At 44.4% G+C, this 21,831-nt stretch overlaps 2 protein-coding genes across 2 annotated transcripts; one reads left to right on the top strand and one right to left on the bottom strand.

Moving 5' to 3' along the window:
• Positions 1–390: 390 nt before the first annotated feature.
• Positions 391–1,338, top strand: Or2ab1 (olfactory receptor family 2 subfamily AB member 1). Its single transcript, NM_001000778.1, has one exon. The coding sequence runs from the start codon at positions 391–393 to the stop codon at positions 1,336–1,338; it is 948 nt and encodes a 315-aa protein (NP_001000778.1).
• An 8,616-nt stretch (positions 1,339–9,954) lies between these two features.
• Positions 9,955–15,003, bottom strand: Lypd8l2 (LY6/PLAUR domain containing 8 like 2). Its single transcript, NM_001109638.1, has 6 exons — positions 14,933–15,003; positions 14,317–14,406; positions 14,008–14,121; positions 13,478–13,633; positions 12,587–12,718; positions 9,955–10,641 (listed from the first exon to the last, which is right to left on the bottom strand). The coding sequence occupies exons 2-6, from the start codon at positions 14,387–14,389 to the stop codon at positions 10,454–10,456; spliced, it is 663 nt and encodes a 220-aa protein (NP_001103108.1). The 5' UTR covers positions 14,390–14,406; positions 14,933–15,003; the 3' UTR covers positions 9,955–10,453.
• Between the last annotated feature and the right edge of the window lie 6,828 nt (positions 15,004–21,831).

Genomic DNA, 21,831 nt, shown 5'->3' on the forward strand with positions numbered 1-21,831 from the left:
TCAGCCTGCCGAAGCAGAATGCAATTATTTCAACTTTTGAATTTTTACTTGTGACATCAAATTGGAGTTACAGCTCACTTTTAAGAGACAGATAATTAAAACATGCAGTTAGAGGAGTGCCATGTAGTCTGTTTGACATAAGTATCTCGAAGGTAAAATTATCCCTGTGAAATTATGAGACCTGGTGTCATTAGCCAAAAATAGTCCCTTAGAGTTAGGAGCTAAATTTGTGTCTGAAAAGGTCTCACAAAGAAACCTTCCTTTAAATTTAGGATACAGTTACCATCAACATTAAAACAAATGTGAAAAAAGGCCAAACTGACCTACGAGTTTTCATATGGGGTTCCTTTGATTTCTTCTCATCTGGACAGGTATGGATCAGTAGCAGGCATGAGACCCCAGAATTCTAGCACCATCACTGAGCTGATCCTTGTTGGGTTTTCTGATCACCCTGAGACTGAGGTTCCCCTCTTCCTCATCTTCTCTCTGGTCTACCTAGCCAACTGTTTGGGGAACACAGCTGTTGTCACATTAGTGGCTCTAGATGTCTCTCTGCAGACACCCATGTATTTCTTCCTCTGTCACCTGGCTTTCCTCAATGGCTTCTTCAGCACGGTTGTGGCACCAAAGATGCTCTTCAATTTTCTTGCAAGCAGGAAGGTCATATCTTACCCATTCTGCCTGGCTCAGACCTACCTCACCCTGTTCTTGGAGTCGACTGAGTGCTTTCTTCTTGCAGTGATGGCCATAGATCGCTATGTGGCAATCTGCTACCCACTGAGGTACCTTCTCATCATGAGCTGGGTGGTGTGCACAGCACTGTCCGTGGCAATCTGGGTCATAGGCTTTTGTGCCTCCGTTATACCTCTCTGCTTCACGATCCTCCCACTCTGTGGTCCTTACGTCGTTGATTATCTTTTCTGCGAGCTGCCCATCCTTCTGCACCTGTTCTGCACAGATACATCTCTGCTGGAGGCCATGATGGCCATTGGAGGGGCCGGCACTGTGCTGTTCCCCTTCCTCCTGATTGTTCTCTCCTACCTTCGCATCCTGGTGGCTGTGATAAGAATAGACTCAGCTGAGGGCAGAAAAAAGGCCTTTTCAACTTGTGCTTCACACTTGGCTGTGGTGACCATCTACTATGGAACAGGGCTGATCAGGTACTTGAGGCCCAAGTCCCTTTATTCCGCTGAGGGAGACAAACTGATCTCTGTGTTCTATGCAGTCATTGGCCCTGCACTGAACCCATTCATCTACAGCCTGAGGAACAAGGAAGTGCAGGGTGCCATGAGGAGAGTGATGGAGAGATACAAGAAAAGCACAAGAGTCACCTTCTAGAATCCTGAGGAACTGAGTACTGTATTTGTTTACCAAGATTTTAACAGGTTCAAGCCCTGAGTCTGTGATACTAAACCTCACTAGTCACAACTTCAACTTACCAGAACTCCCACCCCTGCCCTCAACACACAGACATTTTTCTTTCATGTTTGTCGACTTTATGAGTAAATACTGAAGTATGTTAATTAGCAGTCACCATGTTATATGTCAGCTCAGTCAAATATGGATAATAGAACCAAGAAAATATATGAACACACAGACTTCAAGTCAAGAATGTTGTTACTGGGTGCATTTTCTATTTTTCAGTTCTCTCTCTCTCTCTCTCTCTCTCTCTCTCTCTCTCTCTCTCATATTTTGGTTTTGTGAGACATTGTAGTCCTGTAGCTCAGGTTGTCCTTGAGGACTGGGACTGATGATGTGTGCCACCACACTTGGGGTTGTCTCAGCTTTCTATCCTAAGATCTAAGACCTCAGATCATGACAAACGCTGGGTTCCTGGTTCCTAGTCAGCTGCACTTTGTTGAGGAGCTCAAAGTAAAGGCAAACCTCAGCTCTATGAGAATAAAAGTCAGTGAACACTGCCATTGTCATTGGTTTTGCCATAGTAGTGGGCCCAGTACCCAGGTCCCGGCTACCTGCCCTTCACAGACTCCCCTTTGGAGAGTTGTACCACTTTGGCCGTTCCGGCTATACTAGAAAACTTCTGTTCTTGTTACAGGGATGACGATACCTGGAGACCCCTATCACTTTCTGAGTTCTGCCTCCCCTGAGCCTCCATAACATCTCCAGCAGACAGGCAGCCAGACAAAAAGAAACAACATCTTTTTAATTTTAATAACAATTTTATTAATTCATTGATATATACTTATATTAAAAAGCCTGTATTTTAGAAGCCCATAGAAAGACATTGTAATATTGTTAATTTTGGAGACAAAGTACACGTTTAACTCCAGGCTCATCTGCTCTTTGTGCAAAGATTTCTATTTGAAAATCCAGGAAAGATGAGCATATCATTTTAAACACGTGCTGTCATCATTCTACAGTCACCTTCTCGCAGTCTACCATCTTACTAATTGCTGTTAGCTGTTGATGCTCCCACACTAGTGAATAGTCCTTTTCACAGGCTGAAAGTGCGTTAATGAGACTTCTTATCACTCGATAGTTAAACATAAAGCCTAAAGAACTCAATATCTCCCACAAGGCTACTGTATGTCTGCACCAGTAGGTAACTGGCAGTATCTCCCTTCTGGATGGACTTTGACTTTCTGTGAAGAGATCAAGGGCTAAAATATCCAAGAGCCTTGCTTCATTTCTCCGTGAGAGTATTTATTATATTTTTATATACAGTGGCAGAAAAGCACGAAAAGAAGGCAACAGTGGAGTGAGGCAGACCCACTTCCCAGAACTCAGAGACAGAGGCAAGTGGACTTACATGAGCTCGAGGCTAGTCTAGTCCACATAGGGAGTTCCAGGACAACCAGGGCTATGCAGTAAGATCCTGTCTCAAAAGAATACACAGGTGCGTGCGCGCGCGCACACACACACACACACACACACACACACACACACACACACACACACACACGTTCATGTCCATCTTTTTTTTAAATTCCACAGTAGACATATCTATATCTTCATGTGCATTTATGGGTTACAGAATAAATACAATGTAAAGAGGCTGAAAGAGTTCAAGGGATTTCGGAAGTTGGCAGAGTCTGTGAAGGAGCTGCTGCTGGAGCTGCAGTCAGAGCTGAGGAAGAATCTGCCATGTTCAGCTTGAAGCCAAATCCTGAAGCTGGCCCCAGCAGGACACATGTCCGGAGCAGGGAACAGTAGATCAAGTCCAGGTGGACATCGGGTGGACTGGCAGGCAATTCAAGCAGACCTCATCAAGCAGGGAACTGAACCAACTGGAAGATGCGGGGACATTTGAGGAGTCCCCTGCTCCTGAACCACAGCAGGCATTGGTTGATAGGTTGATATGAGGCCATGCACAGCTGGAAAGGGTGGAGTCTCGCAGGGCAGTGCACAGCTGGAACGATCACTATTTTTACACAATGTCAAGCAATTTAGAATAGGGCACAGTCTGAGTTCAGCACACCTGATTCTTTTGGGGAGTTCTTCTAGGTTCCACTGGTTTTGTTTCAATTCTAGGGGAGTCAAACATTTAGCTGCTACAAAATAAAAGTCCCAAGAGCACTGATTCTTCTGCTTTCCAGTTCTTTGTGCCTCTTGGTTTCCTAATGTCACATAAAGAACAATTCAGATGTCCAATTCAAATTCTTTCTTTTCTAAAAGGTTTATTTAATTTTATTTTGTGGATATAGGTGTTTTACCTGCATATAAGTCTATATACCATGTGTGTCTAGTGCCAATGGAAACAAGAAGACACCAGATCTCCTGGGACTGGAGTCACAGACGGTTGTGAGCCACAGTGTGGGTGCTGAGAATTGAACCCAGGTCCTCTGCAGGAGCAACAGATGCCTAACCACTGAGCTACCCCTCCAGCCCCTAGATCAATTCAAATTCTTATATTGACTGCTAATGCGTCTAAGAAGGTACTGGAATTTGTACTTCACTCTGTAAAAATCAACTCATTATCACTTTCGTTTAGACCAAATAGTGTACCATGTAAAAAATAAGTTTTGGATTTAGCTAGAGATGAAATGTGGATACAAATTCTCGATCAGTTTAATAGACTGGTCGGTAATGGAAAACAAGGACCAGAATAGAAACCTAGGAGAGTCTTGATAGGAGAGGCACAGAGTCAACTCAGTCTCCTGAGGATTAATTAGGAGAAAGATTCTGCTCAAGTAATGACTGCATGGTCTTCCCAGAAATCTTAGTGGAATTTCACAAGAAAGACAGTAAGTTTTTTTAAGACTTATTTTTATTATTTTTTGAGAGAGAGAGAGAGCAAGAGAAAGTGACCAACTGCTATAGCATACATGTGGAGGTCTGCAGGCAACTTGCAGGAGTCAGTTCTCTTCTTCCACAATGTGGGCTCTGGGAATCAAATTCAAGTGGTCAGGCTTGAGAGAAAATGCTACCACCCACTGAGTCATCTCTCCAGTCTCAAGCACCGTTCCCAATCTCAATGTTGCAGAAGGCTGTTTCTGAGCCTAAGTCAGACATGAGGACCTTGCTGTTAAGGATGTCTTGTTTTAACAGCTCACATAGCCAGACTGAGAGAGACAGTATTCAAGAATGTCCCCACTCTGAGTGGTGCACACCTTTAAATATAGCACTAAGGAGGTAGAGTCAGGCAGATTTCTGTGTTTGAACCTAACTTAGTCTACACAGTAAGTTCTAGGTCAGCCAGGGATACATAGTGGGGCCCTGTCTCAAAGAACAAACTGGCAGCTGTGTGGGTTTTTGTTCAACTGGTAAACAAAGGTAACCAGAACTCACTGTTCAGTGTGAGTTTTGATACAAACAAGAAAGAACAAGATTCACAAGGCAGCTCAAACGGACGTTGATCCTGCTTGTTTCGATGTAACACCAGCATTTTTAATACAAATCCACACTATGTGGGCATGTCAGGAATGGACATGAGCTGAACGTGTTAAATGACTAAAAGCATCTGGGGAGAGAAAGAGAGAGAGAGAGAGAGAGAGAGAGAGAGAGAGAGAGAGAGAGAGAGAGAGAGAGGAAGAAGAAGAAGAAGAAGAAGAGGAAGAGGAAGAGGAAGAGGAAGAGGAAGAGGAAGAAGAAGAAGAAGAAGAAGAAAGAGAGGCTCTGTCTGACCTTAGGTGGGATCATGTTTACTGAAGGTGGGAGGATTTTGTCACCTGCAGGTGGAAATTGGCCAAAAATGCCTACAGGAGGAGGTGGAATGCTGTCTCTTACTGGGAGTGATGACTTTTGTGATCACAGGGGAAGCTGGGAAATGTAGTCTATTATCAGGAAACACTCAGAACTTATGAGTTCCCCCAAGTAAATTGTTTGAAGAGATTGGGTGCCAAAGACTTCTGAGCCAATAGAACAACTGGATTTGGATTAAACACTAGTTCTTTGAGAAAAAGATTTCTTTCAGAAATCTTGAGCTTCAGAGGAGTGTAGCGATGTAAACTTTTAATCCCAGTTTCAGGAGGCAGAGGCTGGTGGATGTCTGTGAGGCTGGTTTGGTCTACAGAGAGAGTTTCAGAACAGTTAGGTGTATGTAGAGATATCCTGCTGTTAATCCCAAAAATGGGAGGAGAAAGACCACCCAGCCAAATCATGACAGCCAAATTAACCAAAGCAAGCAATCAAGTAAAGCAAACTTTTTAATTTGTATACATGGGCTGCCTCCCCCTAACACAGGATTCAATAGGTCAGCATTGGATGTGAGGAAGACAAGGTTTTATAGCTCAGGGGTAAAGGATTTTTAAATGGAGAATTTGTAGGGCAAAATAGATAAGGTTACAGGAGCAGAACATAACAAGGTAGTCACAGCATTTTGTGATAAAAGTAGGGTTGCAAGACATGATTGTAAGGTAGACATAACAACAGGTCATTATAAAAGCTTTCTGAAACAAGATATTGTTGTTAGGTAGTCACAACAACAGGTGACCATAGTAACTTTTTGAGACAAAGGCATGGTTGCATTTCCTGGAGTAGGCAGTACAGAGCCATTTCCAGTTAAGGCAAGCTGGTTCATTGTCTGTCTTTAAAAAAAAAAGAAAAGAAAAAAGAAAACAGAAAGAAGGAAATGTGGAACTTCAGTTACCTTAATGGTCAGAGAGAGAGAATCACCTGAAAAGTCTCTTAAACAAAAGTGTATGGAGTGTACAGTTAAAGAAATGTTCCTGCTTCTTGAAGGCCAGGTACAGTCTCAATTCCAAAGTGAAGAAGCCAGCCGGCCTCCACTTAGGCTTAAAAGCCATCTTAAAATAAAGACGAACTAGGTTCATTCCTGTTTATGATTAAACCTCTGTTTCTCCAGGATGGGGCTGTTCCCCCCATCCCCTCACCTTCCTCCCGTAACCTTACCTCACATGGTCCTGTACTGTCTGTTCCAGGAAACCTTGACCATACTTTGTCTTTAGGAGGTTGTGATCCTGTTTACATAACATACATCCTTGTCTTCCTCTTTCACTATCATTTTCTCTCTTTAACAGCTAATTCTCTTGCCCCTTTAAACATGCTCACAGCTGATAATCTTCTATTTCTCCTCATTAAAAAGTGAATGAAAAATAAGAAATACAAAGGAAAGAACATGACGGCTTCTAGGTATGCAGGAACATAGCCAGAGAAAGAGACTTCGGAGAGAGTCCAGAGTGGGCATGACTCCAAACTGGGCATGTGAGGAGAGGTGGGAAGGGGGAGGGAAGTCACCAACCAAGAGGGGTGGCCTGTGCCTAGAGACTGGTCAGGAGAGCAGAAGGGTAAAGGGTAGACAAAAGGTCAGGTCACCATAATGTTTGGATTATATAGGGAAGGGTAGCTGGAGGAATGTCAGCCCAGCCCCTGAGCTAGAGACTCGTAGGGTAGCCAATGTTAGCCTGAAGGACCCTGTAACAGATAGAGACTGAGATGCTGGGAAACCTGAGGGCTAGGTTTATGTTGCTATGTTAAATAGGTGCTTCAGATATTCGATAGGTTTGAGATCTAACAAAAGGGACCGTGAAAAGCCAATGAAGGCTGCTCTCCAAAATCCCAATTTATGGTAAGCCAGCCCACAGATGGCTGGCTTGTCCCAGTGCACTTCTAAAATAAAGCTTGCTTCAATTAGACAATCATGGGTTTGGTCTTTCTCCTCACAATTCTTAGGTTTAACATTAATGTTCAGTCAAACACAAAAAAATTCTTTTTTTATTTCTTCATCTTAAAAATATTTTATGATTTCTATTTCCCTAATTTAGATTTGACAGGTGTCTTAGTTGGACTTTCCATTGCTGTGAACCAACACCATGACCAAAGCAACTCTTATAAAGGACAACATTAACTGGGCCTGGCTTATAGGTTCTGAGGTTTAGTCCATTACCATCAAGATGACAACAGGTTTTTTCTGACTCTTGAATGGCAGTGGGAGGGATAAAGTCTCAGCCCTTTAGTCACTGTGTGTAACATCGTGGTGGATAAACCACTTGAAGCTCCTGGTCACTTAGGGTAAGCCTCCTTTGGGGACATGAGAGTCAGATTCACAGGCAAACTGTATTCCTAGGGTCCCGCCATTTCGCTTTAGTGATGAGACAGAGAGGAGATGTGAGTGTGGCCTGAGTAGCCCAAACCGAACACTTTTGTTTTGCTGTTCTGAGGAGCTGCACTTGTTCTTTTCATAACATCTGAGTTATTTGCTTTCCCACCAACAGTTTGCACGAGTCCCCCTTTTGAAGGTTCTTGGTCCTGCCGGCCGTGTTATCTCCTCATGATAATCACACTTAGAGACCCGGGTTGGACTCTCACAGGGATTTGTCCACAGTTTCAGTTCACACTGGCGATATCGGTTAGTCTGTATTCCCATACTCCATCCCATTTGTTTGCTTGCTGAGGTGGAAAGATGCTCAGGCCTTTCACCCATGTCTAAGGGGAGACTGTCTCCTTCACACTGAGGTACTTGAGCTCTTTATATATAGGGATCCCCGAGCCTTTCACAGATCTACAGTTTGCAAGGATTTTCCTCTCACTGCCTAGAGTGCGTCTTAGTCTGTTCACTGCTTCCTCTTCTGTGTAGGACATCTAACCTTCAAAAGAACTCCCCTCCTGCTTCTGCTTTTTTTGTTGTTACCTCTGCTTTCTCAGTCAAAGAACAAAAGAAACAAGAAAAGTTAAAACTCAGTTCCCAGAGCAGACAGACCTGGGCTGCTCTCAACCATGGTCAAGGACACTTCTCTTTACCGTGGAGTGAAGCCAGCCTTCCCACCCTGTGGGAGTTCCCCTAGCACCCCAACACCACCCCACTTTCCTTCATGTCTTCTCCTAAGGTTCAAAGTCACAGTCCATGGCTGTACATTTCACGGATCTCTTATCTGCTCAGCTAACTAAACCATCTCACTTTGTACTATGGACCCTGCGATGAATTCCAAGGTGATTAATGACTTGGAGATAAGAAGAGTTTCTGGCAAAGAAGGTGCAAGAGTCCAGAGACCATATTTGTAGCAGAGTCTGGGGCAGGATTACCTCAGTAGCTCTTCTCTCAGATGACTCTGGCCCAGAGCCTGCAGACAGGTCAGAGTCACAGTGAGTGCAGGCTATGTCACTTTAGGAAGTGCAAAGTCATCTCTCACACAGTTCTGGTTCCCCAAAGCTGCTCAGTGAGGACCTCAACCTGCTCTGCCATGTTTACTTGTATGTTTCTCCCTCTTCTGAAGGATCCATCTCACTTCACAAAGGATCAGGGTGAAATCAGAGAGAAGCAAACCGATGAAACCCAGACCAGTCAGAGTATACAGCAAGGACAGTAGACCACTCTGCCTCTGACCTGAATCTATCATCTAGGCTCAATAAGAGGCTGGTACCCAGATCCTGAGGATCCTTAGGGCTTAGGGAACAAGTTCAACACAAAGGTGGGGCTTCTGGCCAGAGCATGTGCAGGCAGGTGAAAGTCAATGATGTCAGGTTAATTCTGGAGTTATCCTCACCCAACACCTGCCATCCAGACAGTCATCATACACTGCCAAGCTGTGTTGTGTCACAGATAAGGACTCTATGTCACATGGTCTTCTCAAGTTCCTTCTTCTTGGTCACATCTGGTATTGGGTGTCTCAGAGGGGCACTTGCAGGGCTGGTCAATTTTTAGGAGAAGCACCCTTGAGTTGTGCCTGATCTCATCTACTCCTGGCTACCATCAGTCACACAGTGTGAAAGTGAGGAGCTATGGGAGGTTCTGTTGCTCTTGGGAGCTCAGCTGCCCCACACCCCCGTGGGGCCTGCAGGTAGGTACTCTATGCCGGAACTCCATGACTGCCATCAAGCAGGATGAAGGCCCTAGTGTAGCACCTCCCCATTCCTGTACTTAACTGTGGCCTCTGTTCTCTAGTCATCTTTGGCACTGGCCCCTTCTGCTCCTTTGGAGAGGAAAAGGCTGAGAAGTGTTAGAGGCAGCAAAGGGGATCACTAGTTCCTAAGAGCACAGAGGCATTCATGTGAAAAGGCCAAGAGGATGGCCAGAGAACCAGAGGTGGCCTCTTTGGGTCAGTTTGACTTGGCCCTTTCTGCAATAATCTAGGGTGCTTTTAGAGACTTACTCACAGAAGCTCCATGTCTGCCTCCTGGCTGTGACATTGGTCATAGAGTGAAGCTGAATCAGCTGGATGGCTAGCACCAGGGCATGATTTTAAGAGTTCAGAGAACACTTGGGTATTCAGTATCACAGTTCATTGAAGGAAGTCAGGGCAAGAACTTTAGTGAGAACCCAAAGGCAAGAACTGAAGCAGAAGAATGTCACTTGCTCACATTCTCTCTGTGGCTTGTTCAGTCTGCTTTCTTACATCACCCATGACTACCTGCCAGGGCTGGTATTGTCCTCAGTAAGCTTGGCCTGTTCTCCTCATCAATCCTTATTCAAGGAAAATGACCCCACAAACCTGTCTACAGGCCAATCTGATAAAGATCATTCCTCATTGAAATTACCTTTCTCCACATATGCCTAGGCTTATGTCAAGTGGGAAATAAAAAACAACCAGCATGTTTCAGTTGACCAAATTTTTATTACAAATTATAAAAAAGCAATGGAACATGATGATCTGAGAGTTATAAGCTGAAATGAACCCTTTCCTCACCAAGCTGTTAGAAACACCAACTTAGGCAGAAAGAATACTTAGGTTAATGCCTAAAAGTTCTCTCCAATATCACATACATACATGTATATATGTGTGCACACATGTGCACACACATACACACAGATGTTTTCTTCTAGTATTTTTACCAATTTCTTTCTTCAGATTTAATTTCACTTGCTTACTGCTTTGATTGGTCTAATTACTCTGGCTAGGACTTCTAGTATTATATTAAGGAGAAGAGGGGACATTCAGACATAGTCATCTTTGTATGTTTCCTGGTATTACAAAAAAATGAACTTAAGTTTTTACATAAAGAACAGTTTTCATTTGTTCCATGTTTTGGAAATAGCCATCCAAGTATACCAATGGGTCTATTGCATAGTATTGTGGGATTGTCAGTGCCTGGATGATCAAAGCAAGATTTTCAGGAGGAGCAGAACAATTGGAAGTGATGCAATGGATTTGAAGGTGGGGCTTCCATTGGTTGCTGGGATGCACAAGGTTTTAATCTTTATGTTATTGAAGACATTCATATCCAGTGAGCAAGTATTTTCAGTTGCACACCCTTTTCCATAAAATATTAAATTAGAAGATTGATCTGGAAAAAGAAAGAGCCAGCAGTTAGTTGTCTCTCTCCTCTCCTCACCCAAGTTCTCTGGGGAAAGAAATGTGCCCAGGGTGATCTTAAATATGTAACCTCTGTCTCTGGGTGGTAAACATGCAAACAACTCCATGCATAGGTTGAGCCTCTGTTTAAGGCATGATTAACAACACCGGGGTTCAGAACTCTTTCATTACAAGGGAAGAACTTAATATACACAAGAAAGACACTAGCTGAAGGACGACAAGTGCTTGGCTAAATTTTAAATTGTGTTTGTGCTCCTTCCTAACTTAGCTTTAAAAATGGAGGGAAATGTTGTTGATATCCATGAGCTCAAATCCTTCTTTCAAGACCTCTGAGTCCCATGGGAGACCAATACCATGGAAACATATGTATCAGTTTCCCACGGAAATTGAACTAGAAATTTGTCCTGTCATGGTTGGCTTCAACCACCCTCTGTATCCTGTGTGACATTAATGTTCATCTCAACTATTCTCCACAAAGGTTCTTTCCCTACCAATCCTAGACCCTCCTTCAGTATTATTGCCTTCAACTCATCAGTTCTCAGTTCTACAATCATGAAATATTTCACATCTTGATCAGAAAAGAGTTGCCACTGCCTCCTTCCTATTATATAGTGCAGAGAGAAAAATCCCACAGTTGTTTTTGTAGTTCCTACATAACAAACACAAAGTTTTGCTCACTGAGGAAAAAAATCATAAAACTTTTACTAAATTCTACTAAATTCTCAGTGGCTCTATGAAAACCTCAAGTGCTCACCTATGTGACATCTAGAAATGAAGTCACTTCCTGTGCTGCCAATTAACCAAAAGGCCCACTGCAGGATATCACAGCAAGGCAGGTGTGACCATTTATATTTCTTCCCCTTACAACCCCCATCAACTGCCACACACCTTCCCTTCAACTGCCAAAAATGGCTCCCTCCAGAGATAAATATCCAAGAGCTTGCTTGGTCCCATATTGCCCTTCTAAGAAAACTACGTTCTAAGAAAACCACCTCTCCCACTCTTTCCAACTCCTGGCAGAGTGGCTTTCTGTAGGCCGCACTCATGGTGTATCAGGGTTGTATTGAGATGGAAGTGGAGATGAGGGGAGAGATAGGACTCTTGAGAGGGGTCTGGTGATGAGGAAGGATGGGGTGGAGGTAATGGAGTCATGAGAGGATATGGAACTAATTGCAGTTTTAGTTTTGATTCTGCCCTGGTTTTTGTTGCTGTTGTTGTTGTTGTTGCTGTTGTTGTTTGCTTGCTTGCTGTGTCTGTATGTGGGTGCAAGTATATATGGAGGATGAGTACATAAAACTATAGTTGACAATGAAAGTGTAAAATTCAATCCCAATCTCCAGAACTTCAGAATTGCAACTCTTAACTGTATAGAAGGTCGTGGAGATGTATGATCTTTGGATCTGGATAATCTCACTACATGATGTTTTTAATTTGTAAGTTCTTTAAAATTTTAATTAAAAAATACAAAAAAGGAGCAAAAATGATTTCACTTCTGAGATTAGATATTAAAGCCTATAGCTCCCCTTATGAGTCTACCCTCTCCATCTCATTATTAGTGCTGAGAGAAGTCAGCTGATAGACCATGAGGCCACTTCATGAAGAGGAGTTAGCACTACCAAAATCAGGAGCGAAACAGAAAGCAGATCCTCCATCTGAAGGACCTCAGTCCCTGCTGACAACTCACACTGCCCCGGGAGACACCCCAAGCCAGAACCAGTGCCAAGGAGGTGCCCAGATTCTAGACCTGTAGAAAAATGGGCCTCGTATTTGCTATGTTTTAGCTGCTAAGCTTTGGGTACACAGAAGTAAATGACAAGTATACTATACTCCTGAGACCATCCACACCCTAAAGTAAGAAGTAAAACTAAGAAGAAGAAAACAACCATATGTACATCAGAATGAGGAAGTACTCATACCTGTACCGGTAACCTCAAGACACTTTCTCTCTGCCCCTGTGCACTTCAGGGTAGTTATTGTGCTGCATGTCTTGTTTTGCTCACTGTAGCAGGCAGTACATTCAACACCATTGATTTCTGATGATCGAGACACTGAATGGAGAGACAGGGGTTTTCATCATGGGGAACTGACAGAAGAAACAGCTGAGGACATGTCTATCCATGACTTATCTAATGCAGGGTTTTCCCATGATTCTACCAAAAAGCATTGCAGTGAGGATGAGCTGAGAGGAGGCGTGGAAGAAAGGCACTGGGGTGAGAGCACCATGGAGGACCTCATGGGAATTCAGAGCCATCCTCACCATCCTAGATAATGGGAAGGAGATGATCTGTTTTCTAAAATGATGCTGTTCATAGGGTGAGGGGTGACCCAGGTGTGGTACACACACATCTGTGCTCCCAGCTACTCTGACTTTGGAGGCTGAGGCAGGATTACTGAATCCCAGTAATACAGTGCAAGCCTAGATACATAGCAAGACTCCATCTCAACCATACAAAAATTCAAGGTGAGTAATAAAATAGGTGAGGAAAGTCTCTCCACTAGAGGAGCAGAGCAGAGCAGAGCAGAGCAGAGCAGAACATTTAAAGCTACAGATTCATAGAACTTAGTAGATCCTGCTGCGTAGCTGTCTCTCAGTCTGCATATGCAAGTGCGTGCACACATACCTCAAGAGAGGGGCTTGTTTCCAAACCAGTTCCTTACAAATAAAGGTTTCAATCAAAAGCAGAAGGGCAAGCATTACTGCCGCAGTGAAATGGACCCATGGAAAGGTAGAGGAGCCCTGAACAGGCTGTAGAGCGCAGACACAGGTTGTATTCACATGCTGGGACATAGACAGGAGGTATACTCACGTGCTATGTTTTCTTTGTTGCATTTGTCAGTGGTGCAGCATTGGTTCTTGTATTTAAATGTCTGTTGACTCCCCAGCGTTGCTGAGAATTCCAATCCACATGTTTTTGTATCTGTATTACACCCTTTTTGCTCAAGTACTTGGTTTGAACCCGGAACTGCGGAAAATTGAACCACCAAGTAAACTTTCCTCTGGGGTAATGGTAAATAATCTGTTCCCTCATCCCCACTCTCTTGAGTGTTGCACCTCTCTGAGAGTCTCTCAGCGCTAGTCTATTGAGAAGGAACCAACAGAGGAACCACTTGCTATGAAGGGAGTGACTGGTGGTAAGGTACTTGCTTAGAAGCATGGTGCCCTGAGTTTGATCCCTGACACTGTAAAAGAGGGGAGTCACTCCCAAGTGGTCCTGATCATGTAGAATCTAAGGCCTACAACAAGCACATGCTCCATCTCCACCAAGCTCCTAGTCTCATCCTGGAAAGGAGGCAAGGATAAATTAGAGGATGTTCAAGGTAGTGAGGGTTGGCTTACGTGGTGCTTCTAATTTCTGTATTTGGTTGAAGCAGCCAACAGTGGTGTCACAAGTAGTTAAAGGCTCAAAACAGTTTCCATTTCCACATGTAGCTTGTAGACACGTGTAACCCTCTGTAAGGAGGAAATGCACATCGGTTAAAAGGTAATCCCGAAGCCTTGTAGTTGATGTTGTTTAGGAGTCAAGAAGCCATGGGGGTCTAAACAGACTACTGGAGTCTCATGTGGTTGCCTACCTCTCCCAAGGCACTTGACTGGTTACCTCCCCTTTGCGTTTTTAGGATAAGGGAATGCTTTGTTCACTCTTACCTACAGAGCCGACAACCAAGATGCTAAAGACAAAAACTGTGAAGAGGCTCTTCAGGATGGAGGACCAGCCCATGGTGACACTTGTGAGCACTGCATGAAATGCAAGTAAGGACAGTGGGATCAGAGCAATGGGGCTCAGACCTGCAATCCAGCAATCCTCGTACTAGACTGTGCTGTTTGTCCACATGTTCATTCGTTTGTTCATTCATTCCTTCATTCATTCATTCACCCCTTCACTTGTCCTTTCTGAAAGCCCAACTTTATCCAACACTGGCTTTATGCTAGATGTGGCCATTTGGAAGGATGCAAAACTGGAAAAGATACCATATCTTTTGTCAAGGAATAGGGGATGAGGATGGGTTCTGGGAAAGGACTTTCACTCAAGAGAAATTCTTCTTTCATGCATCTGGAAGACACTAGATCTCCTTCCACAGTTGAAATGGCTGAGTCAAGAAACAACTCCTCTGGAGAACAGGTGGAGACTCTCTATGTGGTAGAAAGGTCTGGGCCATGGTGCTCAATAGCAATCAGATCCTTAGCTAATGTCATGGCTTCACCACTTCCTAAATCACCTTCCCCCTAATGGATGACCTCCATCCACACTGGAAATGCTCACCAAGAAGGACTCCTGATCTTCTGAAAGGACTGCTGTGAGCTGGAGAGGAAGCAATCTCGCCTAGAGAAAGGATGAAAGGAGCACTTTCTCTGCCTCCCTGTCACTTTTATAGTGCAGAGGACCATTACCTGGCAATTAAGGCACTGTAAATAGTCTCTCGGCATGAAGCCAAGTGCACTAAACTTCCTGATATTCTAGAGGTAGATACCGTGAGAACAGCTCTTCTTGAACTTCTTGTTGGTAAGGAAAGGAGGGAGGGGCAGGAGTTTAAAATGCTACTGTGATTGAGGTGAGCTACAGAAAAGTTTGGAGTACTTGAAAATTAAAAAGTACAGGAATTGGCTCACAGTGTGTAGATACCATCCTCCATTTTCCTTTCAGGCAAATCCCCAGCATTCTCTCTTCCATCCTTTCCCTTCTCCCTAGAGTCTGACCCTAGGATCTATTTATTCTCTGCTTAGAAGGGACTGGGTGTATCCCTCTGTAATTTCACTCCCCCCACCACACACACACACACACACACACACACACACACACACACACACACACACACACAATTTTTATATTTTTAATCTCAGTCTCTGGTTAGGGCATAGTTCACCAGCCTTCTTATTTGCAATGGACAGAAAGGCTAAGGTAGAGGGACTCACACTTCTTCTGGATTCTTCTAATCATTCAGATTTTAGACACATTCTGTCAAAATTCGGGCACCAAGTGCCTCCTCCCTGGGAAGTCCGTATGCAGAGTTGTGAAGACAGTGTGGGTTACAGGGAAGGGACAGGGTTATACATGTGCCTCAGACGCTGGAGTGTGGAAGAAATGAGGAGGCACACCCAGCAGTTACAGACATGAAGGATGGAGAAAGGACATCCTTAAGTTATGGAGACCAGCAGAGACTTAGCTGGAATTTCTACATAGGCCTGAAATGGTGGGAAGTGCTTCTAGGGTTCAAAGTAAGTTGGCAAAACGTTTCATGGGACACAGAAGCATGAGCTGGGAGTAGACTTGCCACACTTGCAGGGTCCCTAATGATGAAGCCTATCTCAGTTCCACTACTCAAGATGACAAGACAACAGCCAAGACATGCTGTACACTCTCCCCCAAATACAACGAAGACTTTTTTCAAAGAGTCAGCTTAAGTCTTGCCTTCCAAAGAAGAAATTTGGCATTGCCACCTTGTGGCATTTCACAATGTGCCCACCACCACCACCACTCCCATCCTATCACACACCTGTCCTGACATCTCCCAGGGTCAAAGTCATAGCTGGAGACTGTATTTTATGGTTCCCTATTAATTCAGCTTAATAAACTTCAAGTTGTGTAACCAGCACTGGACTGTGAGCTCCCAATTAGCTGAGAGTGGAGATAAGGATGATGACTGCAAATCGGCTTGGAGCCAAGAGGCCAGACTTGCAGGTTATGGCCGTGTCTCATTTATGCACTGACCTGGACACTGCTGAGCAGACAAGCCACAAGCTGAGGCCACTGTCATTCATCCATGGGGAATGGATTGTGGCCCCCATCTACCAAGCGTCAAAGAAACTCTGCCAACTTTCTTCTCCCAGGAAAAGGTCTCAAAGAGATTGCTTACATAGGCAGAACCTGGACATAAAACAACAGAAGTTGGATAGAAATGGTGGGATAAAAGGGCCAAGGAAGTAGCATCCTAATCCTGACTTGCCCCCAAGACCAGGGCCAAGGAAAAAAATACTCCAATCCCTGAGAAGAAAACCCCACCAATCCCTGAGCTTGCCACAGGATCAGGTCACAGAATGCCACCAGTCCCAGGCCACCCTGGAAAGCTCTGTCCTTCCCCCCCATCCCAAACCCTATATGAACCCTGCCTTCTGCTCAGTTCCTTCCTGCCAGAATAGAGGTAGCCACCCTCTTGTGTTTTTCCAAATTAATCTCTTGTGTGAGGCTTTTTGTGTGCAGTGTGATTTTGTGGTGTTCTTTGGTTCCTGACTGCCAGGGTAACTTTCCCCTCAGATCCATCACTTACAGATAACCTCCCTGGCTAAAGAAGAGCAGAGACAAGACATAGAAGAAGCCTAGAGGCCTCACTCTTTTTGATGTATTACCAGCAAACATTTAGCTCAGTCAGGTCCCACCTGCTCCATCGAGAGCTCAGTTCTGTGTTCATTCTTGGGACCATAAATGACAGTCTGTCTAATATTCCAGATAAAGACACTCCTCAGGAGAAAGTAGATGTCCTCCTGTGGTCTGCCTCCTGGGAGGGACCCATGCTGCCTGTTCTACAGGCTACTGTACTTCCCTTGGTCATACAACTCCAGCTCCCCAAAGCTCTTTTGTCAGTGAGAATCTGTTACCCATTTGTTAGTGTGTGGCCCAGTTATGCTGTTCGGCTTTAAATATCAATGCCACACATTTAGAATCACCTGGGGAGTGAGTTGTAATGAGGAATTATCCACATCAGATTGGCCTGTTGGCATGTCTGTGAGGGGATTGGTCTTGATTGTTAATTGATATAGCCCAGTGTGGGAGGCACCATTTCCTAGCCACTGGGTCCTGAATAGTCTACATATTGAGGAATTCAGCTAAACAGAAGCAAGTAAGAGTGAGTTTATTTTCTTTTTTTCTATGGCTGTGGTTGTACCGCTTGAGTCCTTGCCATGGCTTCCCTGCAGAGATGGACTATCACCTGGAATTATAAGGAAGGGAAACAAAACAAAAAGCCATGTCTTCGCCTATGCTGATTTCTATCAGGGTCCTTGTTACAGCAACAGAAATGAAACAAGCCATCAACCTCATCATCAATCCGGTTCGGTCACTTTTAAAGACCCCATAGCTCTCCGATGCTGATAGGTGTTTTGTTATTCACAACAGCCAAAGTGAGGGTTTGAAGGATCAGGAATCAGCCACACCCAGGACAGACAGACAGGAAGGGAGAAGGACCAAGATGGACAATAAAGATGGCAAACCGGCTTTTTCTTCACCATCCTATCCTGAGTCAAAAACCTAGTGGGCTTTTCTCTTAAATCGGGGCCCCTTTCAGCTTGTTGGTTCAAGGCTGGTCCTTGAGTTGGGGGCCTTTCAGATCTTCTTTCTTGGTTTAAGCCAACTAACCCAAAATTAGGGGAAGGAGATCCATCCCAGGCCACTCAAAACATGTAAAATCCCTAGCCCTCCATATGTGGGTTGTAGACGTCTTTCTCGCCATGTGCCTTACTGTGTGAACATATTCACTTTTAATAAAGTTTGACACCTCTTGTTGCCTACTTATGAGACTTTCCCCAACTTGTAATTCTTTAATTGGAGAAGAAAATAAACCCAAATGAAGCCACCTAAACAGCAACAGTCTCATCACCCAGTCTGGTTTAGCATGGGCTCTACTGAGCCGGCAACCCAGAATTCCCCTTTAATCTCACAGTTCCCATCCTTTGACTCTGCCTTCCTGCTCTAAATCTCCACTTGGCTATGCTAGATTTAGAACTCGCTGAATCTCAGCTACAGCAAGACACTTGATGCCACCGTGCCTCCTTTGAATGGAGTTCTCAATGTCTCCAGCTGCACCAAACAATATTTTTCCTTTAATATCACCCACAACTCTGAATCTCCTCTGTCCTATCTGTCAAGTGTGGAGGAGACCTGACTCAACCCTTAAGTCAGTGTGCAAATAATAGTGGTCCCTGGGCTCACCAAGGACTCACAGCTCTACTGCTGACTGCCTTCCTGTAAGTTCTCTCCTCTGAAAGATCAGGTAGTACTTCATGTAGAATTATTGCTTCCTGATAGATCCCTGGGATTTGTTTTATGAGTCAGATGCAGGTTGCCCACTAGACCAACAGCAACAACACAGGGCAGTAGCTGCCAAGACCCAGCTCTGCAGAAATGATAATCCTTTTATTAAGACCCATATTCTCTTGTGACCTTTAAATTGCAATGAGAGCTCTCGCCAATGCAGGCCTTGTGGAATGGCATGCTGGAGTGGGGTTCTTTTCCTCTCTAGTGGTCCTCTCTGGCTAGAATAATCTGGTATCTAGGCCATGAATCTATAGCAGCTTGAGCAGGAAGAGAGGAGCTCAGGACATCAGAACTAACCCTGTTTAAGACTGGAGTGCATTGTAGATATTCTTCTGTGTGTGTCTAGAGTCTGTTCCTTGTCTAGAACACAACTGTTCCTAGTAGACACTGTATCATGAGAGATGATTGGGGGAAGGCTTTGTGACCCAGCCCAGTCAGAGTGAGCAACAAAGACAGTATAAACCTCCATCTCCACCCTGACCTGACTCCATCCTTTGGAGGAGGAGTCCATCAGTAGGAGTCCAGCTCCTATCCCTTAGAGGACATTTCCAGGGAAGGGAGAACAAATCCAACATAAGGGTGGGGCTTCTGACAACACCAAGTGCAGACAGATGAAGGGATTAGTAACGGCAGGTTCACATTGGTACAAACATCTCCACCCAGTAACATGCCTTGAAGATGGTCACTGTGCACTGCCAAGCTGGATGGAGTCCATTGTTGAGGGCTCGCTGATCTCATTATCCTACTTTCCTTCCTTCTTGATGATGTTTTTGTATCTGGTATCTTGGAGAGGTGCTGGTAGCAGTAGGCAAACTTTCTTAGAAGAAACACCCCTGAGTCTTGACCAGTTGCCTTTATGACTGGCTCTGCAACCCGTGATAGCACAGCCAGGAAAGTGAAGGGCTCTAGAATGTTCCCCTGACCTTGGGAACTTATCTGTCAGTGCTCCATAGTGCTAAGCATGATATTACTCTATGCATAGGAAGTCATGGCTGCCATCAAGCAAGGTGAAGTGTTCTGGAGTTTGTGACCACCCCCTAGGAAAAAAACCATAGACTCAATCTAATTGTAATTAAAAGATTTATTAACTGCTAGCCAGACAACAATCTCTGAGCTAACTTTGAGATTGCCAAGAAGGAGGGGTATGAGAAAGGACTTTTAAAAGGGAAAATCACAGGAAGATCTTCAATATCTATGCAAGGAAGTAAAAAGTGTTCTGTTCTGCCAAGTTAAGTGACAAAAGCAACTCAAAAACACCCTTTGGGTATCTGTAAGAGTGGTACAGAAGTGAAACAAAGAAAAAGCAGTTAGTCATATCATCATCATAAATAGACAGCCATGGTGGTACATTTCGGGCAGGGGTCACTGAGTCAGGGTTACTGGGAGCTTATCTTCCAGGGACTGGAACCAGAGACAAACTGGTGGGTACCAAGATGGATGCCTAGCATAAAATGGCTAAAGTCATATCAGAAATTAGGGCTTAGGCCCTGGAAGAGAGCCTCTGTACGTCTCTTCTTTGCTTTCCCCTCTCTCCTTCCCTTTCATCGTTGGTCCTCCCACTCCTTTGGTGAGGAAAGGCATTTGGGAAGGTGGAGACAACCTGACAGTGTGAAGGATCAGGCCATGCCAGGTTTTCAGCATGGAGGTTCAAGCTGGCTGGAGGCTTACATGATAAGACAAGAAGAAGGTTGAAGCCTCTGAGGTGGCCCTTCAATGTTAGTTTGGCTTTGCCCTTCCTGGATTCATCCAGGATGCCTTGGAGGCATAGAGGTTTGTTCCCAGGAACTCTGTGTGTGCTCTTGGCTGAAGGGAAGAAAGCTTGAATGTGAGAGAGTCTTGCTGACAACTCCCTGAACACATGGTCTTAAGGCTTCAGAAAACACTTGACTTCCCAGCATGAGAATCTTTTGACCGAGACAACGTGGGTACAAATCCTAGTCCTGTTTTGTGGCCTTCATGCAGTGACTCAGGATCTCTGTGCCTCAGTTTCCTCAAAAGCTGAAAGTCTCTTGTGGGTGTTTATTAGGCTTATGCAGTTATAGGAGAAACACAGAGCAAAGGATGCCTGGCTGCCTGAAGCTTTCAGAGCGATGGCTGCCCTCATTGAGACAATTTATTTAGCATCTACTGTGTGCCTTCCCCATTAGGCAACAATGAAGGAATCCACCTTCATTTCAAAGAAAAGAAGTGAGAAGACAGAGGCAGGAACTTGAGTAGAAGTCTCCTGAACAGGCTTACCAGGAGGCATGAGAAGAGGACCTCATTTATCCTGGGCCAAGGACAGGAGAGGGAACCCAGGTGTTCCTGTCACTGCCCATCACTGACTAAGCTCCCATTTAAGAAGGATTTCACTGTACCAACTGATACAAGTCCTTGGAGGCCAGGTGGGGAGCCTGGAATGTTCTAGGAAGCAAGGCTGCTAGAAAGTGCAGAGAAGTCTGAGACACAAGGCCTCTGGACTAAAAACTCCCTGGAGGAGAAGTCAGTAGACCACTCTAAAGGCCAGAAGTCACTGAGACTTCTGAGAAGACTGTGTAATTCCTCCTTGAACAGAATGTTCCTCCTGAAGACATCTCAGACACTGGCTCCTCTCCATCTCTCCCATAATTTCAGTGCTCCCATAATTTCAAGTATATTTTTAGATGGTTCCAGTAACAGTTGCTATTAAAATGCTATACTTTCTGTATCTGCATGTTGTCAATGGTCAGGACAAAATGTACTCTTGATGCATGGCTAGACTTTCATGTAAGCAAGTATGAGTTGATATTTACAGAATTAAGTGGAAATTGTAATCAAAACCAGGCTACTTCTCAAAGATTGCTTTTGCTTTTCTCATGCCTGTGGGGCCGGAAGAGTAAGCAAGGCAGAGATGACTGCAGGACCTGAGTTATGTGGACAGCAAATGTTCATTTAGAGGTAGTGAGATATTGATATGAATGAAAAACAAAAGAACTCCATAAGGAAAGGAAATATTAAAAACATGTCTTTTGTCACAGGGTCACATTAGGTAGCCTTGGCTGGCCTGGAACTTACTCTGCAGTCCAGGCTCTGATACATAGGAATTGTGCGTCTTCATGAGAAGGAGTGTAAGAACTGGATGTGTTTACGTGTCAGTAATGACCAAGTAGGGGCTA

Source organism: Rattus norvegicus, chromosome 10 (assembly GCF_021556685.1).
Source record: "Rattus norvegicus strain SHRSP/BbbUtx chromosome 10, alternate assembly SHRSP_T2T, whole genome shotgun sequence".
NCBI lineage: Eukaryota > Metazoa > Chordata > Mammalia > Rodentia > Muridae > Rattus > Rattus norvegicus.

What these genes read in the sequence shown, in the direction of transcription:
- Or2ab1 (NM_001000778.1), top strand. Translation starts at nt 391, where the DNA reads ATGAGACCCCAGAATTCTAGCACCATCACTGAGCTGATCCTTGTTGGG.
- Lypd8l2 (NM_001109638.1), bottom strand. Translation starts at nt 14,389, where the DNA reads ATGGGCTGGTCCTCCATCCTGAAGAGCCTCTTCACAGTTTTTGTCTTT. An exon ending in ACAGAAATTAGAAGCACCAC is followed by an intron (nt 13,634 to 14,007) that starts GTAAGCCAACCC and finishes AATTTTCCGCAG; the next exon opens with TTCCGGGTTCAAACCAAGTA. An exon ending in CAACAAAGAAAACATAGCAC is followed by an intron (nt 12,719 to 13,477) that starts GTGAGTATACCT and finishes CTCTCCATTCAG; the next exon opens with TGTCTCGATCATCAGAAATC.